The following is a 23,447-nucleotide window of genomic DNA, read 5'->3' as shown; positions in this document are numbered from 1 at the left end:
TCATTCTTCTTCTTCTTAAGGTTCAATATTAATTTGAATTCCTCTCTTACTATTTGAAGCACTCGCTTCATTTGAACCAATTTCCCCTATCGCCCGTTTCCAACTTAGCGTTCCAACCAGACTTTCATTGTCGTCAATTCATTCATTGTAGTCCAGTCAAAGGCCAGCTTATGCTAACTGCTGTCTACCTTCTTCCTCCAAAATTAAGCCAGCCTCCACGAGAGCTTCTCTAGCTAGGTAGGTCACATCTGCTTCCAGCATCTCACCCTGGTAGAAACTCCGTGATGAAGCTGCAACTCTTTCCAAACACAGGAAACAGATCAGGGAGCAGAGACCCACGTGGTTCACGCTGATCTCAGCTACGATCCAGGAGACAAGGGTGCGCAGATCGATGCAGATACCGATCCAAATATTTGTAGAGGAACCAGAGGAAAAGGCAATGGTGACTGAAAGAATTGTGACTGGAATTCTTTGTGTTTCTTCAAGCATTTTCACCTATAATTTGAGGGACTTCTTCAGTTCTGAGACCAATTGATGGAGATCCCAGATTTTACGCTATAGTACAAGCGTTTCCTTTGGAGAGTCATTTACCAAAGTTGAAAGAGTAACCTTTATGTCACGGCTGGGGGCAGTCGTGTGGTGTATTGAAAAAAGGATCCAAAATGCAGGTACTGGCTGGGGTGCGAGTGAGTTTTTATTTACAGCGGTGAGAAGGTGACAAAACAGGAAGAGCAGAGCGGGGAGTAAACAAACCTAAACTGGGAAAACTAAAGAACAAAACTTAAAGCAGACACTCACGGGAGGAGGAGTAAAATGAACAAAGAGAGATGGCAGAGAGACGCAGAATGAATACCGGGTAACAGAATAATGCAGACTGACATGGAACTAAACAGACGACGTGACAGAGCACAGGAAAACACAGGGCTTAAATACACAGGGAGTAATCAGGGAATAATCAGGGAATGGGCCACAGGAGGGAGACACAGCTGGGAGCAATTAGGCTAACGAGACAGGGGAGAGGTAAAACTGAACACACTGACATGAGACATGAACTTTCAGAATAAAACAGGAAACTAACAGACACAGAGAACCAGACAGGACACTGAACTTGACAGGCAGACTCATGAGCAGACACAATAACACCATGGACAGACAGAGGGAACACAGAGAAGGGAGCAGCCAGGCAAAGAACAGAAACCTAACAAATGGCAAAATCACAACAGAATACATACTCGGAATGAACAAAAGCATAAGGAAACACAAAACACTGAGTCCTCAGACTCAGGACCATGACACTTTATCCTTCAAGAAAAAACAAAAAGAAGAAAAAAAACCCTCCACACTGCACAATAAGAATATAGAAACTGATTTATTCATTTGACTACTGAAAAAATGTTTTAAAGGTTTTCTTTAGCATCTTTATCACTGTCAGCTTTGCAGTTCTTTTGCTGACAGAGACATCACTCATGTCCCTCACACTAAACAATTAAAGAACCAATTAGAAATAAGCCCTGAGCTGACAAACAACAGTCCTCTGAGAACTTTAATCTCTAACAGTTCTTTGATGCTTTATCCAAATTTTCTAAAAATACTTTACCCTCTGCAGGCCAACACTGTATATATGAATGTGTTCTTTGCTTGATTAAATAAAGCATAAATAGACTCACTGCTCCACCTTGTGGTATAAATTTCTTTATAAATTATTGCATTGAAATGCAGCCAAAGCCAATTCAGATTCAAACAGAATTTTAAACAGTAAAATAGAAATAAAGACTTCAAAAACAATGAAAATATAAAACTAGAAAAATATTGAACTTATTAGATTATTGCAGTGTTCTTCTTTAAACATGAAGTTTGAACTTTTGCTGTAATAGTAACTGGATGTAAAATATATTTCTATAGATTTATATTACAAGCACTACTGCTAAACACTATTGTTTCCTGAAGGAAAATTATTTGAATGTAAGAGGGATAACATTTTAGAGCAATAAAATTTCCCACGCGTGGGACAAATAAAGGTTATCTTATCTTATTTATGCAAAATTAAAAGAAGGAAAATTGATGTGCATATCTTTACTTACACCTTCCCAAATTAAACATTCAGGATTACTTCCTGCAGGTCCAGAAATCAAAGCTACATCATCAGATCCAAGTCTGACATCAGCTGACACTTTTTGCAGCAGATTCCAGCTGAACTCTGTGGAGCCTGATCTGATTTTAAGTCTGACCCAGAAACCAGAAGAGGATCTTCAGATTCATTGTGATCCAGAGATGGGAGTGATTTCATGATGACGCTGATGTTTGCACAGAGCAGATAATGAAGTGAACGTTTTTACACATTGGTAACAGTGAAAGAGTTTATTTGAAACGTGGGATCGTTTGTGATCGGAGTATGTAGTGAGATTCCTAAAACTCTTGTCACACTGGTCACAGCTGAAGTTCTCTTCCATGTGTCTATTTTCATGTTTGTTACGAGACCCTGGATGTGAAAAGCTTCTGTCACAGTGTCTGCACTTGTATGGTTTCTCTCCTGTGTGGACTCGTTTATGACATTTAAGCTCACCTGCAGTGGTGAAGGATGACCCACATTGGTCGCAGATGTGCTTTTTAACACCACTGTGGAAGAGTTCGTGTTTTTTTAAATCACCTAACGTGGGGAAGCCTTTCCCACATTCTTTGCAGTAGTTCATTTTGTCTCCAGTGTGTCTACGTTGATGTATTTTTAGGTTTCGTTGCAGAGTGAAAGTTTTTCCACAAAGGTCACATCGAAAGTCTTTCCCACCACCACAGTGACGACAGGGTTGAGAACTGGATCCATCTGTGTCGCTCTGCTTCTAAACAAAGACACAAAGACAGAGTAAGTCAGGGAATTCCTTCAACTTTATCATCCTGAACGTTGCCTGAAATAAAGAGCATCTCTGCCAACGTCCAATTACATTTCTTCTGTTTACATTATAACACTCAGCTTACTGGGCTACAATAACTGTCTTTGATGTAGAGGAACAGCAACAAGCACTGGTACCCTGGCTGCAAACAGAGGCTCACCATACTTTGAGGAAATGTAAGTAAAACCTATAGACTATTAAAAGTAATGCATTAAAGAATAAAGTTACATTGAAACCAAGCACCATTGTTTTTCTTCTGACATTACCAATAAATCTGATGTGTCACATGGCCCTCTTCCTATTGAAAAAACAAAAGTTGCATCCAAGATGGCCGACTTCTAAATAGCCACTATGGTCACCTCCCATCTTGATGAGTTTGCTCCCTCACATATACTAATATGCCACAAACAGGACTTTAATATCACCAACCATTCCCATGTTATTACGGTGTATCCATATAAATGGCCCACCCTGTCTTTACATGTAACATTGTTATGAAGAAAAAATGTCAAAAGCAACCACTGGCCCCCGTGCATCTTCACTTTATAAAATTTGGCCCTTTTTACAAAAAGTTTGGACACCTGTGCTGTGCATAAAGCAGGGGTGTCAAACGTACGGCCCCCGGGCCGGATCAGGCCCACAAACGGGTTTAAAACGGCCCGTGAGATGATTTTGTAAAGTATAAAAATGAGCAGCAATTTTTCAATAAAGAAGCTGCTGTTCCAATTGTGTCCATTGGATGGCGCAATAGCAATTGTGAGCTACTTTGTTTTGCCCGCGAAATTTAAACCTGATGTGCTTTGGCACCCTTATTGCCCCAATATGTCTCTGTCAAAAAAGAGAAAAGTGGATGCAGAGTGCAGAGTGTTCCAAGAAAAATGGTCATCCTCCTATTTATTCACAGAAGTGAATGGGAAAGCTGTATGTTTGGTGTGTTCCCAGCATGTTGCAGTGCTGAAAGAATATAACCTCCGTCGCCACTATGTGAGTCTTCATGCCGACAACTTTCAAGGACAGCGGAGAAGAGAGAAGGTGAATGAACTGTTGGCGGGTCTGAAGAAACAGCAGTCTGTGTTTACTCACAGCCGAGACATCAGTGATGCTGCAGTGAAAGCTAGCTACCTCATTGCTAACGAAATTGCACTAGCTTCAAAACCATTTAGTGAGGGTGAATTTGTAAAAACATGTATGATGAAGGCATCGGAGATTGTGTGCCCTGAAAAGCGCCAGGCCTTTGCAAATATCAGCCTGACAAGAAACACAGTTGCCGACAGGGTTTCTGATCTTTCAGCGGATTTGGACAGCCAGTTGAAGCCAAAAATAAAGTCATTTATTGTGTTTTCAGTTGCAATTGATGAAGGCACGGACATTACAGATGTCGCACAACTGGCAATTTTCATCCGCGGAGTTGATGACACATTGACCGTCACCGAGGAGTTCGTGGAGTTGGTACCGATGACAGATACAACGACCGCAGCTGATATTTTCACTGCACTCGTCGGCGCGCTGGACAGGGTGGACTGGTCGCGCGCTGTTAGCCTGGCTACAGATGGTGCGCCCTCAAAGCAGGCGTTGTAAAAAAGTTCAGAGATAAAGTGCAATCTGCAAATGGAGGACGTGATTTTTGGACTTTTCACTGTATTTGGCACCAGGAGGCTTTGTGTTGCAAGTCACTGAAAATGGATAACGTCATGAAGGTGGTCATCCAAACTGTTAATTTCATCCGATCCAGAAGCCTCAATCACCGTCAGTTTGACAGTCTTCTCAGAGAGAAAGACCACATCTATGGCCTGCCATGCCACACTGAGGCAAGATGGTTGAGCCGAGGTGCTGTGCTGAGGCGTTTCTTTGATTTACGAGAAGAAATTGAACAGTTTATGGAAGAAAAGGGCAAACCAGTGTTAGAATTTCATTCCGCAGAATGGATGCAGCACCTTGCATTTATGGTGGATGTTACAGAGGACCTGAATAACTTGAACAAACAGCTGCACGTTGTCACGCAGTATTATGACAGCATACGTTCTTTCAAGTTGAAGCTGTTATTGTGGGAGACGCAGCTCGCTGGTGGTGATGCAGCTCACTTCCAAAGTGTGGCAGATATGAAGCGGTTTAAAGATAAAATAACGGGACTGTTACTAGTTTGAGCAACGATTTCAGATTTTTGGTGAACTGGAGAAAGACTTCAAAGTTTTTTGCTCGCTGTTCACCGTGAATCCCTTTGATCTGCCTGTCAGGATCCAACTTGAAATAATAGACTTGCAGTGTGACTCGGATTTGAAGGGCAAATTTGCCGCAGCTGGCTTGAACACATTCTATCAGAATCTCTTGCCAGGTTACCCCAACTTGACAGCCCTCGCTGCAAAACTGTTGTGCATGTTCGGAACCACGTATCTTTGTGAGCAAGTTTTCTCTGTAGTGAGCATAAATAAAACAAAACTGCGCTCAAGGCTCACGCACAGGCACTCGAATCACATCCTGAAGTTAGCTGCCGCTCAGGATGTGAAGCCTGATATTGATGAGCTGGTGAAAGCTAAAAGATGCCAGGTATTAGGAGTCAAATAAACTATGCAACCCCACTGAAAGTGCTGCATGAGACACCCTGATGTAGTTCTGTGATCTGTGATATACTTCTGTGAATCACTGAGGCACTGTGTGCTTGTGTGTTCTTAGTCCTCAGAATTTTCAAATAACTTGAGGTGTTTTGTAATTAATAGCTATGTACTATTTTGAACATACTGTCCGCAGGCTCTAGCTTTATTTTTATGTTGATCGTATTAAAACAAAGAAAACAATTTGAACTTTTAAGTTAGTATATACAATGATTTTACCAGTCCGGCCCACTTGAGAATAGACTTTTCTCCATGTGGCCCCTGAACTAAAATGAGTTTGACACCCCTGGCATAAAGTTTTTATGTCCTGTTGAGATTTGAAAATTACAAATAATTTAAATAATGAATCAGAACAAGTGCAACTGTAAATCCTCAAATATGGATACAAAGTTACAGTAATGATTGTTCTTAGTTTGAAGACTTATTATGTTCTTTACTGACGTTTTCAAAATTCCAGTAGATGCCATTGAGTCCAGTAGAATTACTACATGCGAACATAATTTAATGAGCAGAGTTGATCCAAACAGTCAGTCTTAAATTAGAAGACAAGAATATAAATACATACCTCACAGTAACTGCACTTGCAGAGTTTCTTCCTGGTGTGGATCTGTTGGTGTTCTTTCAGGTAACGTGGAGATTTAAAAGTCTTCTCACACAGGTCACATTTATAAGGTCTCTCCTCAGTGTGGGTAAACTTGTGGTTTTGTAACCGTGCATGTGTTGTAAACAGTTTGCCACACTGATCACAGCACCAAACGTCATGTCCAGTGTGAATGCGGAGGTGTTTATTTCGGGTCTCTACACGACTGAAAGTTTTTCCACAAATGTCACAGCTGTATGCCTTAATTCCAGAGTGGGTAACCTGATGACACTGTAACTGGCTACTGCGAGCAAAAGTTTTACCACACTGATCACAGGTGAACGGTTTAACTCCACTGTGGACAAACTGGTGTGCTTTTAAGTTTCGAGGTTGGGCAAAAGATTTCCCACACAAGTCACAGGTGTATGCTTTAACTCCACTGTGGATGAGTTGGTGTGTTTTTAAGCTTCCAGTGTGGGCAAAAGATTTTCCACACAAGTCACAGTTGCATGCTTTAACTTCACTGTGGATGAGTTGGTGTCTTTTTAAGTTTCCAGGATCAGTAAAAGATCTTCCACACTCGTCACAGTTGTACACTTTAACTTCACTGTGGATGAGTTGGTGTGTTTTTAAGTTTCTAGGATCAGTAAAAGATCTTCCACACTCGTCACAGTTGTACACTTTAACTTCACTGTGGATGAGTTGGTGTGTTTTCAAGTGTTTAGAACAGGCAAAATCCTTCCCACACTCATCACAGCTGTATGTTTTCTCTCCCTTTCTGCTGTGAGGTTTGTCGGCCTCCTGAGAGCGCTGACTTCTCGCTCCATGTTGGTCCTGCAGTGACAGAGATACAAACAGAGGCAGTGAGTGAAATGCAGTCGTGGAACAAACTGAAACTCCATTAGTGGAATCAAAGATGTCAACAAACACATTGTAGGTGTGTTACCACCAGAGATGGGCAGTAACGCGTTACTTGTAACGAGTAAAGTAAGGGATTACTATTGCAAAAACGGTAATTAGATTACCGTTACTTTCCCGTAGGAATGCTGCGTTACTGCGTTACTAAAACTGTGATTTTTTGCCAGAATGTCTCATGACAGTGACGTAAGCGAGTGCGACGTTCGTGGCAACAGCTGTGTGCAGATCAACAATGAATAATATATCGAGTGCGGGAGAGAGTATGAGCGTGCAGCGTTTAAAGCGTGGAAGTACTGACCTTACTTTGAGTTTGATTCCATAAAAAGTGACAAAAACATTAGTGTCCATCGTGCGTGGGAAGAAAACTTCTTTTTACAGCGAAAAAACCCCTAAACTTCCAAACAAGCACCGAGTGCACAACGACGTAATGGGAAACTCACAGAGAAACTCGCGGATTCTTCCACTGACCGCTGCGGCACACCGGCACCAGGGTAAACCTCCGCCTACCCCAGTCTTGCTATACAGGTGAAAATAGAGCAACAGGACCGCTGAGTCTTTGACTTTATTTATTTTCTGCTGTGTTTTACTTGCATCTATTTGAAAGAGTGAGTGTAAACAAAAAAATTATTTTATTTTATGTGCTGGAATGTGCAGAAAATAGGTTTAAATGTTAAACTAATTTATTCAAGTCAGAGAATGTTGCAGATAATTACATTTTTGCTTCATGCATAAAGTTAAAAGATTAAAACTAATAAAACAAGTTTTAAAAAGAGACTTTTCCATTTGATCACATTTTGTATGATGGATTATGCAGAAAAAGTAGAATTGGGCTGAAAGATCTATCGCTTTATCACCTCTTCAGGTTGTAAATCGTGTTTTTAAAAAGTAACTAAGTAACTAAGTAATTAATTACATTTGAAAATAAGTAATGAGTAAAGTAATGAGATTACTTTTTTGGGGAAGTAATCAGTAATTAGTTACTGATTACTTTTTTCAAGTAACTTGACCAACACTGGTTACTGCCACCTTCTGCTGATATTATCACATTACAATTATGAGCTACAATGAGAGTTGTAACCTGCACACAGTTTCAATAACAGAGATATTTTTGCTCACCTTTTGGGTTGAAGTCATTGTTTCCTCTGTAGTGGCTGAGCTGAGTCTAAATGGCTCGTCTCCTCCTGATGATCAGCTGGAACAAAAAATATATTTATATGTATTTCATCCTTGACCAAAAGAAGCTGAGATGGAAAGCTCAAATCCACTCAAACTAAATATCTTCAGTCAGTGTGTCAGCCTCCAGTTAACGACAGTGATGAGAAACTGCACTACTGAACCTCCACTGACTGAATAACTTTAGTTTGGTGCTTCATTTGAACCTCATAGATTTTATTAAACAAATTGGATAAAAACTTTGAAAAACTGAAGGTGAGCTGATAGTAAGAGGGTCATCATCTGACACTAGGGCTGCCACGATTAGTCGGCTAGTCACAATTACGTCGAAAATCAAAATCGTCGACGAGTCGTTTGAAGCTTTGTAAGATCCCAAAAGACGCAGGAATAAGTAGTAGGATTTAAGAGTGTAATAACGGACTGAAACAGAAGATGGCAACACTGCATGTACAAGGATGCCAGCTGCCGTTAAACCCCGAAAAAGAGGTAGCTCTGTCCCAGAATTCATAGCGCAGCCCAGCTCAGTTTCCAACAATGGCAAATATTACTCTTATTATTCTTTCTGGGTCACAAAATAAACGTTTAACATATTTTCAGGCGAGAATGTAGCTGTGGAAACCTCAAATATCTGCTCAGTTTATCAAGACACCACATGTTTTCAATAGCTAGCCGGGGGCAAGGCTCACTAGAGCCCGTGGGAACACCGGACTCCCGGCAAATCGTTTTCAAACCCACCGCCGTCTTTCGCTACTCAGGTTAAACATGATATATAAGTCACTTAGATAACTTAAACATGTTATTGTTTGGCTTTTTTTTAGTATTTTATTTGTTCCTGAGTAAATCGGTTTGGCTGAGATTAAAGTTATAGTTTTTACACAGCTGAATAAACGTCAAGCAGACAGCTGATTATCAGAAGTGTGAGATGCTCGAGAATATACTCCGGTGTCCCGTTATATTTTAGATAGCAAGGAGTTTATTAAACTTCACCGAAACAATCTGCAAATTTCATTAAAATTTGATAAACTATCATCTTGTCTTTATTTTTAGTTAGCACATACCTTAAACACTTAAAGCTGTAAGCTAATGATAGTTATATAAGAGCAGATGCTGCTGGTGCAATAAGCTCCACGTTTTACGTCCAATGGATGCATGATCTGATTAGTCGACTAATCGCAAAAATAATCGGTGACTAGTCGACTATCAAAATAATCGTTTGTGGCAGCCCTACCTGACATTACGTCAAGATTCTTAGAGCATGTCATGGTTCACTTGATCCCTGCAAGCAGGCACAAACTGAAACTCTCGAAAGCTTTTGTGAAGACACTGAAGCAGTGGACTGATGAGGCTGTGGAGAATCTGCAGGTGTGTCTGGACTGCACCGACTGGCAGGTTTTCAGGATTGTTATTAACAGTTTGGATTATTATAGAGATGCTGTGACGTCCTGTGACATCAGCTTCTGTGAGGAAGCTGCACAGCATCACACACCAGGGTGAGTTAGAATAATGGCCAGCCCTGGTTCTCTAATATATTCATTGGGCTATAAAGCTGAAGACATGATCACTTCAATGAACCTGACGGAGGTGAGTACCACACTCTCAAAAACAAACTTAAGGCACACTTTGTAGTCAGAAGAAACATTATCTTTTAAACGTGAAAAGTTCAACCGAAGGCAGCAAGAAGTGGGAGAGATGGCAGATCGGTTTATTACATCCCTATATGCCTTGGCGTAGCATTGTGACTACGGGGCGCTGTACAGTGAAATGATAATTGACAGACTCGCTGTCGGAATGAGAGACAAGAGGCTCTCGGAGGAACTGTAAGTGGATGCAGAGCTCATGTTAGAAAAAGCAGTGATAGGGATTCCCCAAAGTGAGCTTGTTAAGAAGCACCAGCATCTTCTTAAAAACAACTTCAAGCAGGAGAATCCTTGCAACGTGGACATCATTAGCAAAGATAAAACATTTCAAACCAGAACAGACTGTGCCACAAAACACAGAGAGGAACATGAAACATGACACAAGGCAATGCAATCGATGTGGAAAGACAACACCTCACAGTAAAAAGCTGTGCCCAGCCAAAGAGGTAGTCTGCAATCAGTGTAAAAAGAAAGGTCACTATGCAAGAGTGTGCAGGTCGGGGGCACTGGGAGAAATATGGGCAGCAGGTGGTGACATTGAAGAGAGGGAAGTAGCACAGTAGCATCTGGTAGAACTGAGGATGCATGGATGACTAAAAAAAAAAGTTAACAATATAGACCTGTTGGCTCAAAATTGACAAAAGAGCGGATGTAACAGTCTTGCCTGAAAGAAAAAAGCAGTTACAAAAGAAAGCAGTTAGCAGTTACAGAGAAATTTACAGCTAACCTGAGTACTCCGGGCAACACTACAATACTGTGTATGTAGTAGCAGACCTGACACAAGGGTTACTTAGCTGCCCAACAAGTGTAGAGCTTGGGTTAGTGGACAGAATAGAAGCAGCGTCACTCCCTTCAGCAGAGGCGGTAAAGCAGCAGTTTCTGAAGCTACTTAGCTGTTTAGGACAAATGGAGGGGGAATACAAAATTGAGCTTAAAGCAGATGCTAAGCCATTTATCTGTTGACCCCAAAAAGGGTCCCACTTCCCTACTGCCTAAAATCAAAAAGGAGCTAGCTTGTATAGAAGAGTTAGGGGTAATCTCCAGAGTGTAGCAGTCTACTGGACTGCTGTGCAGGAATCTTTCCAGTACCCAAACCAAACAGAGAAGAAGTGTGTGTATTGACTTGACCAAACGTAACAATTCTGTGAAAAGAGAAAGACACATGTTGCAATCAGTATAGCACACCCTAGGACAGCTAGAAGGCGCAACGTTCTTCTCAAAACTCGATGCTAACTCAGAATTGTGGAAAATACCTTTTTCCAAGCAGTCAGCTCTTTTCACAACCTTCATCACGCCATTTGGAAGGTATTGTTTCAATAGACTCTGTTTCAGCATATCTTCAGCTCCTGAGCATTTTCAAAAATGAATGTCTCAAGTCTTGGAGGGGCTGGACGAAGTTGTCTGCCAAATGGATGACATTTTGGACACACAGGCCCAGCACGACAAGAGACTAGTCGCAGTCCTTGTGTGGTTCACAAAAGCAGGTGTGACATTGAAAAGTGAGAAATGCGACTTTGCAAAAACCTTGATCAAGTTCCTTGGACAGATCATTGACAGTACAAGCGTCAAAGCAGACCCAGAAAAAGTGAACATGGTCAGCAACATGGAGGCTGATGTAAGTGGAGCGAGACAATTTCTGAAAATGGTTAATCATCAAGGCAATGTTTCCCCACCAAGCAGAAAAAACAGCTATTGAGAGAACTACTCCGTAGAAAAAAAGTACTGTTGGAGTGAGGCTCAACAAACAGTGTTTGACAGCATTAAGTCAGTACTGAGTACCTGGCAGTCTACAGTCCCAAAGCACAAACAACAGTATCAGCCTTAAGCATCCTCCTATGGACTGGGAGCAGTGCTACTTCAGAAACAAGAGGAAGACTCAACCAAGGTAGTGACCTTCACTTCAAAAGCATCAACCCCCACACAACAAAGATATACTCAAATAGAGAAGGAGGCATTAGCCGTTAGGGCTGCCAGGATTTGTCAACTAGTCACGATTACTTCGACTATTAAATTTGCTGACAACTAATTTAATAGTTGACGCATCCTTTGAAGCTTTGTAAGATCCTGAAAGACACAGGAATACGTAGGATTCAAGAGTGTACTAACGGACTGAAACAGAAGATGGCAGCACTGCATCTACAAGAATCCCAGTTGCCGTTAAACGCCAAAGAAGAAGAAGCAGTTTCCAGTATCGTAGGTGATAACAAAGGCTGTCCAAACTAGAAGACTTCTCCAAATGCAGTCGACAAATGCGTGCTTCATTTCACTAGATTTGAAGAATGGGTCAGGTGTATTCTTCGTGACCAGCCTATCCCAGAATTCATAGCGTGGCTCAGCCAATTCCAGTTTTCAACTATGGTGGCAGCTACTTAGTTTTAATTGTGTGAATGCCACACGGCATTCACACAATTAAAACAGCAGAAGTGCAAATGCCGTGAGGCATTCACACGATTGTGTTCCTGTTTCTCTTTATTCTTTCTTGTGTGAATGCAGCAGCTTTCAGAAAAAATCAGCTTCTACGCAGTGTTTTTTCAGCGGTTTCTCCTTCTTCTGCTGTTTTCAGATTCCACTACACGGCATTCACACTGGATTTTCGCAGGAAATGCAACTTTTCTAGTTGGGTGGATGCCGTAGGCATCCACACTATTGAGATCCTGTTTCTCTTTATTCTTTATCCTTTATTATTCTAGTTGCTCCGTTTCTTTGCCGCTTAACTACTCCCTCAGTTTTCAGCCGATTTTTACCATTCAAACTCTAAACTGTTCTGCTATTTCTGCTTTCGACTGCTATATCTTTTGGTACTTATTACTATTATACTTTTTAAAAATTACACTTTTTTCCTTTAATTTGTCCCATTGAAATGAATGGGAAACTTCTACAATTCTGCTAAAACTTGCTTGTCTTTGAAACTTAACTACTTCCTCATACTTTCACCTAGAAACTCCATTCAAACTTTAAAACGTTCTCAGATGATTGGGCTATTCCTGTGTGATTCAGCTTTTTCATATCTGTTACCGTTTTCATGTAATGACTCTTTAAGTTTTCAGTTACAACTTTGTGATTTTTCAGAAAATACATGTGTTGCTATGGTTGCTATGCAATTAACTCCCACTGCACACTCGTCCGTTCTGAATTTTCTCTTCATGTCTGAACAACTCCTTGCTACTCGCTCAATTTCCACTCAACTTCCACAAATTATACATCAAAACGTAGGTATTTTTGCTGGCTTTAAGACAGTGTCACTATAATTATTGTGAGAGTTACGTTTTTTTCACAATTTGCCTCGAAGTGACACATGGTCTAAAAACTCCCCATTCAAAGTCTATGGGGAGGTTGTGAAACTCAGAGCTGAAATACTGAAACTGAAGGCATTTTCAAATCGTCATATCTCCTTAACGAAGCAAAGTTAAGACATGAGGCTTGTCCCTGTATATCTTCAGACACTCCTGACACTCACAATTCAAGAATTATTTTCTCACCTATTACCGTTCTGAGATGAGTTAGACTTGTTTGAGGGGTGGAAATCTGTCCTCCTCTCATTTTTCAAATTCCGAAAATGAAGCCGTTTCTTCTCTCGTCATATCTCCGCGACGGAGATACAAAGAGCTATGTAAATCGCAGTCAAAGTACACCAAAGTCCGCTGATTCACCCAGTGCAAGAATTATGCTTCTATCCCACCTAGTTTTTGAGTTACACGACGTTTTGTAACTCCAAAAAACGGCGTTTTTCGCGTCTCACCGCGATCTAATTCTGACTCCTCATCACCCTTTTTTTCAAAGCGCCCGCCCCCTTAGAGGTGGCGCGATTGGTAATGACACCGCTCTTCAGACCAGAGGTCGTGGGTTCGATTCCACCTTGGCCCACATGTTTTTTTTTTAACTACAAATTTATACACTATCACAGACCGGTAATTCATATTGATAATTTATTACAATTCTGCAAAGTTTAATGATTTTAGCAGCTTTTCTAATATGGACCTCAGATTCTGGTTAACAGTCTATGGCAGAAATACATACAAGTACACAGCCTGATGAAGCAGACAGAAGCAGTACCTCTGATTGGTTCCGCAGTTTCACCTCTTATCAGCACAAATCTCACCCTCTTCTGCTGTTTTCACCTCTTTTCTGCTAATTTGAGCTTCTGTTCCACAGTGCACTCAGCCTCTTCTGCTGTTTTCATTAGAATTTTAAGCTTTTCCACCTTTTTTCAGTTACGTGAGAACCAGTTTGGCTCAATGAGTAGCTGAAACATATCAGCCTCTTCTGCTGTTTTAGCAGGATTTCAGAGTTCAGCTTTTTCACTTGTTTTAAGCACAAATTTCAGTTTCTTTACCTCATTTCACAACAAAGTTCTTCCTCTTCACCTCTTTTCTGCTAATTTGAGCTGCTGCTCCACAGTGCACATTTTCCCTCTCATCATATCTTTGCTTGTGACCAGAACTCATTTGGCTCAGAGGGTAGGGCATCTGTCGTGAGACCCGGTGGCAGAGGTTCGAATCCTACCTGTGACAGCTGCTACACATGTTCACTGCTTGCATGCGCTCTGCTTTCTTGACACTCTCCAGTGTGTCATTACACATACAGCCATCTTCAGCAAGCACTTCTGCTTCTACACTTCTTTTCAACTCGGCTTTTTGCTTCTTTACCTCTTTTCAGCAGAAATTATTCCTCTTCACCTCTTTTCTGCTAATTAGAGCTCCTGCTCCACAGTGCACTTAGCCTCTTCTGCTGTTTTCATTAGAATTTTAAGCTTTTCCACCTTTTTTCAGTTACGTGAGAACCAGTTTGGCTCAGTGAGTAGCTGAAAAATATCAGCCTCTACTACTGTTTTAGCAGGATTTCAGAGTTCAGCTTTTTCACTTGTTTTAAGCACAAATTTCAGTTTCTTTACCTCATTTCACAACAAAGTTCTTCCTCTTCACCTCTTTTCTGCTAATTTGAGCTTCTGCTCCACAGTGCACATTTTCTCTCTCATCATATATTTGCTTGAGACCAGAACTCATTTGGCTCAGAGGGTAGGGCAGCTGCCGTGAGACCCGGGGGCAGAGTTTCGAATCCTACCTGTGACAGTTGCTACACATGTTCCCTGCTTGCATGCGCTCTGCTTTCTTGACACTCTCCAGTGTGTCATTACACATACAGCCATCTTCAGCAAGCACTTCTACACCTCTTTTCAACTCATCTTTTTGCTTCTTTACCTCTTTTCAGCAGAACTTCTTCTGATTCACCTCTTTTCTGCTAAATGTTTAGCCTTTTCACCTCTTATTAGCACAATACTAAGCAGCTTCTGCTAATTTCACCAGAATTGTCAGTCTCTCCACCTCTTCTTTGTAAGAATCAGTTTGGTCCAGTAAGGTGAGACGCCGCCTATAGATCAGAAAGGCCAGGTTCGAATCTCGCTCAGGGCAATGTTTTTTGTTTTTTCAACTTTTTCTGCTTTTTTCAGCAGAAATCTTCAGCGTAAGGCATCCACACAGCATTTTCGCAGGAAATGCAATTTTTTCTAGTTCTACCTTATTCTAGTTGCTCAGACATTTGCTGGTTAACTACTCCCTCAGTTTTCATCTGATTTTCACCATTCACACTTTAAACTGTTCTGCTCCTTCTGCTAATGCCTGCTATATCTTTTGGTGCACATAACTTTTATACTTTGAGATATTAAGCTTTTTGTGCAATTTTTTGGCCCACTTTGCTGAATGAGACCACATTATCAGTGTGATCACCAGTTTTTCTTGCACAAGTATTTGGCCCCTTGAACTTTGACCCATTTTGTCCCATTACAGCCACAAACATGAATCAATTTTATTGGAATTCCACATGAAAGGCCAATACAAAGTGGTGCACTTGTGAGAAGTGGAACAAAAATCATACATGATTCCAAACATTTTTTTTTTTTTTTTTTTTACAAATAAATAACTGCAAAGTGGGGTGTGCGTAATTATTCAGCCCCCTGAGTCAATACTTTGTAGAACCACCTTTTGCTGCAATTACAGTTGCCAGTCTTTTAGGGTATGTCTCTACCAGCTTTGCACATCTAGAGACAGAAATCCTTGCCCATTCTTCTTTGCAAAACAGCTCCAGCTCAGTCAGATTAGATGGACAGTGTTTGTGAACAGCTGTTTTCAGATCTTGCCACAGATTGTCGATTGGATTTAGATCTGGACTTTGACTGGGCCATCCTAACACATGGATAGGTTTTGTTTTAAACCATTCCATTGTTGCCCTGGCTTTATGTATAGGGTGGGTGCCCTGCTGGAAGGTGAACCTCCACCCCAGTCTCAAGTCTTTTGCAGACTCCAAGAGGTTTTCTTTCAAGATTGCTCTGTATTTGGCTCCATCCATTTCCCCATCAACTCTGACCAGCTTCCCTGTCCTTGCTAAAGAGAAGCACCCCCAGAGCATGATGCTGCCTCAGCATATTTGACAGTGGGGATGGTGTGTTGAGAGTGATGTGCAGTGTTAGTTTTCAGCCACACAGTGTTTTGCATTTTGGCCTAATCTTTTTGTATAACTGGAAAATGCCAAGTATGGACAGTTGTTGTGAGATACCAAATCTCCTTTTCAAAACACTGAAAATTACCTCCATTATATTTTCCCACCAATTCCGAAGTCCCGAACAGCTCCATAAGATATGTAAAATCGAAACATTTTGACCATCACATCTCCAACATTCGTCCGTAGAGGCCAGGTTCCATTTATACAATTGTTGCGGTGTTCGATGCCACCAATGGATTATTTTAAGTTGAATAAATCTACTGCCTGTTTCTTTATAACTAGTATTAACATTTTGAAAACATGAATCCCATTCAACTGAAGATATGGCCAATGCCATGTCCTGGGCCCAGTAGCCCTTAACTTTAAGGAGAGGGTCAGCCGACCGTTCTTGCGATAAATGATAAATCTTAGAGGTAATGGTCTTGAGAGCAGGACTTCCACAGGGCTGCCCACAGGACAGGTTCCCAACCACTTTGATAATGAACTATGTATTTGGACATATCTCCAGAATTGATTACGCTGCAACTTATATAATTCCACAATTTTATCAAAGCTTAAAAAACATTTAGTCCCACAATCAAATAAATCTGATACATTAAGGATGCCTGCTTTACGCCACTGTAGCCAGTCAACCGATGTCCCTCCAATTAAAATTATTTTATTTCCCCATAAGGATGCCGAAGGAGATTTAATAAAGTCCCAGCGACCCACCCTATGTAATTTACACCACAATGTCTTTGCATTTGCAATTATAGGATGGGTACGTTTATGACTGGTATCAAACAGCTCCCTCCAAGGAGAAATACCGCCATTAACTTCCGTCTCCATATGGGACCAGATGGGTTTAACTGGTGCAGTAGGGTAACCAAGCTCTACGTCGTTTCACATTCATCACCCAATAATACCACTGGAAATTAGGCAATGAAAAACCTCCTTGTTTTGTACTCGCTTGAAGTTTCTTAATACTTAAACGATGTGGTGAGCTACCCCAAAGAAACTGCCGAATCAAAAAATCTAGATCTTTGAAATACTTATCTGGAATGTGTAATGGAATATTGGATAAAATATAAAAGAAAAATGGGTGCAGTCATCATCTTAATACAACTCATTTTACCACATATTGTGAGACGTATTCCGGACCATCTACCAAATTCCATTTTTATTCTTTCAAACATTGGCTCCATATTTGCTCAGACCATCTTAGTGTAATCTGAGGTCATTTGTATCCCCAAATACCTCAAACCATTCACAGACCACCCAAACTCCCACTGTTTAAATAAAGTATGAGGGCAGTGTCCTGACATAGGCATTGCCTCTGATTTATCCCAGTTGACGCAATACCCTGAAAGCAGCGTAAAGCTTTCTATACATTCTAATAGGGCTGGAATTGACTTCCCAGACTGGGTCATAAGTAACAACATATCATCTGCAGTGTTGGTCAAGTTACTTGAAAAAAGTAATCAGTAACTAATTACTGATTACTTCCCAAAAAAGTAATCCCGTTACTTTACTGATTACTTATTTTCAAAAGTAATTAATTACTTAGTTACTTTTTAAAAACACGATTTACAACCTGAAGAGGTGATAAAGCGATAGATCTTTCAGCCCAATTCTACTTTTTCTACATAATCCATCATACAAAATGTAATCAAATGGAAACGTCTCTTTTTTTTAAACTTGTTTTATTAGTTTTAATCTTTTAACTTTATGCATCAAGCAAAAATTTAATTATATGCAACATTCTCTGACTGGAAGAAATTTTTTTTAATATTTAAACCTATTTTCTGCACATTCCAGCACATAAAATAAAATTTTTTTTGTGTTTACACTCAGTCTTTCAAATAGATGCAAGTAAAACACAGCAGAAAATAAATAAAGTCAAAGACTCAGCGGTCCTGTTGCTCTATTTTCACCTGTATAGCAGGACTGGGGTAGGCGGAGGTGTGCTCTGGTGCAGGTGTGCCGCAGCGGTCAGTGGAAGAATCCGCGAGTTTCTCTGTGAGTTTCCCATTACGTCGTTGTGCACTCGGTGCTTGTTTGGAAGTCTAGGGCTTTTTTTCGCTGTAAAAAGAATTTTTCTTCCCACGCACGATGGACGCTAATGTTTTTGTCACTTTTTATGGAATCAAACTCAAAGTAAGGTCAGTACTTCCACGCTTTAAACGCTGCACACTCATACTCTCTCCCGCACTCGATATATTATTCATTGTTGATCTGCACACAGCTGTTGCCACGAAGGACAGGTATGTGCATTATGCAGGACATCGTTGTTTTAACAACCCTGAAAATGGCAAAGAGACACGTTTATTAAGCACAGTTTAAACTGAAGGCCATCAGCTACGCGGAGGAACATGGAAATCGAGCAGCCGCGAGAGAATTTAAGATTAACGAATCGATGGTTCGCAAATGGAGGAAGCTAGAAAACAAGCTCCGGCAGGTCAAGAAAACGCAGCTGAGTTTCCGTGGACATAAGGCGAGGTGGCCCGAGTTGGAAGAAAGACTCGAGCGGTGGATCATCGAGCAAAGAACGAGCGGGAGAAGCGTTTCGACGGTCACCATTCGGCTAAAAGCAGTTTCACTAGCTGAAGAGATGAACATTGAACATTTCCAAGGAGGTCCGTCTTGGTGCTTTCGTTTTATGAAACGGTGCCATTTTTCCATCCGGACCAGGACTACGGTAGCGCAGCAACTTCCAGCGGATTATAAGGAAAAGCTGGCCATCTTCCGCTCCTACTGCAGCAAACACGTCGGCGACAAAAACATCCAGCCCAGCCACATCACTAACATGGACGAGGTCCCGCTCACTTTTGACATCCCGGTGAGTCACACTGTGGAGAAGAAGGGGACCAGCACGGTAGCGATACGCACAACGGGGTATGAAAAGTCTTCTTTTACTGTTGTGCTTGGCTGCCATGCTAATGGACAGAAACTGCCGCCTATGGTGATTTTTAAGCGAAAGACTTTGCCTAAAGAGAAGTTTCCAGCAGGAATCATCATTAAGGCAAATGAAAAGGGCTGGATGGATGAGGAAACGATGAAAGACTGGCTGAGGGAGGTGTATGTAAGGAGACCAGGTGGTTTTTTCCACGCATCACCATCGCTCTTAATCTGTGACTCTATGCGTGCCCATCTCACAGCCGATGTGAAAAAACTAGTGAAACAAATGAACTGTGAGCTTGCTGTCATTCTGGGAGGCCTGACAAAGGAACTCCAGCCGCTGGACATCGGTGTGAACCGCCCGTTCAAAGTAAGGCTGCGAGTGGCCTGGGAGCGATGGATGACCGATGGAGACCACAGTTTCACTAAGAGTGGAAGGCAGCGCCGGGCGAGTTACGCCACAATTTGCCAATGGATTGTAGATGCTTGGGCTAACATGTCTGCTGGCACTGTTGTTCGAGCTTTCGCAAAAGCCGGCATCATTTCCGAGGAGCCGCACGGCACGGAAAGTGACTCTGACAGTGAAGAAAGTGAACCTGGCATGTTTGATGGAGATTTAGCGCAGCTGTTAAATTCAGACACAGAGGATGAGGACTTCGATGGGTTTGATTGATGATAAAAATGTGAGTAAGGTACCGAACTCAGGTTTGCTCCCGCTTTATTTTTAAATACGCATACGGTACTTGTATGCGCCCTATAATCCAGTGCGCCTTATGTGTGTGTTAAATACAGTAATGGCACACATAACTGAGACTGCGCCTTTTAGTACAGTGCGTCTTATGGTCATGAAAATACGGTAATGAGGTTCTCTTTCACCATCTCACATGTCATACACACAGCAACTGCAGACGTGCTGCCCAGAGTGCCAGAAAGAGCAGTTTCTAACACGACATTAAGAGATGAAATGGACTTGTATGCACATCAGGCCTTCCTGAAATAGAGGACAGACAACAACAAATAAGACAGCAGCAACACAGAGATGAAACAATAAAACATGTCCAACTCTACTGCAAAATCTTTTTGACTGGAGTAACAGCCAGTATTTGGTTGTAGTGGACTATTTCTCAAGATACACAGAAATACCTGAGCTGTCTTCTAACACATCAGCAGCAATGATTGAACACTTAAAGTCCGTATTTGCACGCCACAGCATACCAACATAATTAAAGTCAGATAATGGCCCACAATTCTCCTCAGAACTCTTCCCAACGTTTGCTCTAGAGTGGGGCTTTGCCCACACCGCTTCCAGCCTGAGATTCCCTCAGAGAAATGGTGAGACTGAAAGAGAAATGAGAACAGTAAAAAGCCTTCTACAGAAAGCAGACCCATCTCTCACCATCATGGCATATTGCACCACACCACTTGCCAATGGACATAGCCCTGCAGAGATTCTAATGGGGAGGAAACTTCGTACCACAGCCCCTATACTTCCATCCTGCCTCAAACCAGGCAGGATAAACATCACTATGCTGAGAGACATAAAAAAGAAAAAAAGAGAGAGAGGAGAGATAGAAACAGTGGAAATGGTTCAACAACAGAGAGCACAAGACCTCACTGGACTACAACCAGGAGATCAAGTTTGGATCTGGGACATGAAAGAAAACGGGACAATATAAAGCAGAGCGGAATTCTCCACGATATTATCTCATTGAGACAATCCCCCACCCACCCAAGTCTCATATACCACCAAGTAACCAAACTACGGAAAGAAGATATCCTAGAAGCCAAATCACAACAACAGTCGCCTTGAGGATTTGGTGCTATATAAAAAAAAATATAAATATAACTGAATTGAATACTCAGAGGAGGGGTGTTATGGTAGGGACTAATTAAATGTTCATGCAGCACCGTCTGGTGTTTTGTATTGTGGCCTGCCAATAAAGGGACTCACTATGTTAAGACAGAGCTGTCCTTGTCTCATTAATACTGCTGCTATTATAAACCCCAGATCTACAAAAACAACGTGTTCATCCACAGCACCTGGACAATAAAGTTATAGTGACCCTGATACTGCAGCAGATCGCTCTGGTTTCCTGTCATCACTTCAAATAGAAACGAGGCTGTAGAGGTTTGGTGCAGGCAGAAAAACAGCTGCAGGGACAATGAAAAGACTTTTCTGCTCCAACTTCTCCCAGCATGCTGAGCTAATGATTAGTTGGTGTTTTTCTCCAAACACTCTCTCACTCTTCTCTCAACGTGTTCACAATAAACTGTGAACAGACACCGAGGAGAGCAGCAGAAGACCTCATTCAGGAGCTAAACTCAACATGAACTGAACTCACAGTAAAGTTAGCTCGGTGCTTACCTTTAGATGAGCCCACAAACCGAGAGAAACTCCGCGATGAAGCTGCAACTCTTTCCAAACACAGGAAACAGATCAGGGAGCAGAGACCCACGTGGTTCACGCTGATCTCAGCTACGATCCAGGAGACAAGGGTGGGCAGATCGATGCAGATATCGATCCAAACGGTGGTAGTGGTTTATGATCGATGCTTTAGTTCGTTTCTCTCCTCTAAGTTCACTACTTTACTCCCGTTTCATGACAAAGCAGCTCTCTCTGCTCGACTCCTCTCGTGCACACACACTTTGCTCCGCCCTCTTCTCTTCTTCTTCTTCTTTGTGTTTAACGGCGGTTGGCAACCAACGTAAAGGAGCATTACCGCCTCCTACTGTTCCGGAGTATGGGTCAGACAGTGAGTGTACAATTTGTATCCAAAAATAAATAAATAAATAAATAAATTTCCCAATTCCCCGCTCCTTCAATCTATTCTGCAGAACTGACCTCTCCACATCATAACCCTTACACCGCAGTATTACATGCTCTACTGTCTCCATCTCCTCCTGGCATACTCCACAAAGCCCCGTCTCATGTTCTCCTATCATCTGTAGTGTTTTATTTAATGCACAATGTCCCAGTCACGTGCAGTCATGTGACTCAGCAGCACATTTTAACCACATGGGGTATGTTCCAAAAGTTCCTCCATTCTCCTTTTTTCCTAACTTCTTTTCATTGGCCTTGATGAAAACGTCATCGTAGGAAGAAGAATTGCTAAGGACTCAGGAAAAGCAAAGAGCGCTGCTGAGAATTGGAACAGCCTTACACCCGTCTCTCTGTAACAATGTTACGCCCGGAAGGACTCTTATGGAGGACTGCAAGAGACACACACATGGAATTAAACAATTCTGTCCTTCAGGTCCTTGAGGTGGTCGAATCGATGTCTATGGTCTTTTGTGTGTATTTTCTGATGTGTAGAACTGAAGAAGCTTCTCGGATGAGAGGTGAAACGTCTTCAAGCAACTTAAAGAAGTCCAGACGCTTTTCTTTGCAAGCTCCTTTGACTACGATGACCTGGATGACTGAGAACCTTCACAGACATTTTCTGGTCTTCTTAGTATCCATTTTAGTGTGGTTTCAGCTAACCAAGAATAAGAATTACGTTGTCTGGAAAATGCAATATTTAGAATTAATAAGCGGAGCTGGACACACCCACTACTTCACTCCATGCAGCCGGAAGCGGAAGTGAATCATTTGTAGTGATGCCGCCTCTTTTAATGACTTTACTCAGGGTTATCTGCAACCGCTGTAAATAGGCAGAAGGCTTTTCACCTGAGTTCTGGTTTGTGCTCAAGAATTTGGCAAAAAGCTCATCCCCATCATCAACAGTGCCATAGGATATGTCAAGAAAAATTTACACTGGCTTCCTATCAAATATCGAATTGATTTTAAAATCCTATTGTTTACTTAGAAAATTTTAAACAATATGGCACCTGACTACTTAGCTGATCTCCTCTGTCTGTACAGCCCTCAGAGAGCACTAAGATCATCGGGCCAACTGCTCTTGGTGCAACCTAGGTCTCGGCTGAAGACCAGAGGAGACCGTGCCTTTGCCGTTGCTGCACCCAGGCTATGGAATACTCTCCCTCTTCATATTCGCGCGTCAGATTCCATTCAGTCTTTTAAATCACATTTAAAAACGTATTTGTTTGATCTGGCATTTAAGGCGAATTAGGGTAATTTACATCTGGCTCTGTATTTAGATTATGGAATTATCTTATATTTTAGATATTTGTAATTTATATTTTATTGTGATTTTATTTGTACTGCGATTTTACTGGAAAGCACTTTGGTGTACTTCGGTCTTAAAAATGTGCTATATAAATAAATTTTGATTGATTGATTGAAGAAGGCTGATATAATCATGAAGCGTTAGGA

At 41.5% G+C, this 23,447-nt stretch overlaps 2 protein-coding genes across 2 annotated transcripts in view; both read right to left on the bottom strand.

Moving 5' to 3' along the window:
• Positions 1–23,447, bottom strand: part of LOC143412345 (uncharacterized) — a 140,755-nt gene that overhangs the window by 15,980 nt on the left and 101,328 nt on the right. The window lies entirely within an intron of this gene.
• Positions 677–21,813, bottom strand: LOC112430835 (uncharacterized). Its single transcript, XM_076888525.1, has 4 exons — positions 21,540–21,813; positions 8,109–8,184; positions 6,060–6,908; positions 677–2,834 (listed from the first exon to the last, which is right to left on the bottom strand). Exons 2-4 carry the CDS (start codon positions 8,124–8,126, stop codon positions 2,256–2,258), a joined length of 1,446 nt encoding a protein of 481 aa, XP_076744640.1. The 5' UTR covers positions 8,127–8,184; positions 21,540–21,813; the 3' UTR covers positions 677–2,255.

The sequence above is a fragment of the Maylandia zebra genome, linkage group LG9 (genome assembly GCF_041146795.1).
Source record: "Maylandia zebra isolate NMK-2024a linkage group LG9, Mzebra_GT3a, whole genome shotgun sequence".
NCBI lineage: Eukaryota > Metazoa > Chordata > Actinopteri > Cichliformes > Cichlidae > Maylandia > Maylandia zebra.
The sequence above is the reverse complement of the archived record's forward strand: the minus strand, read 5'-3'. Positions and strand labels throughout refer to the sequence as shown.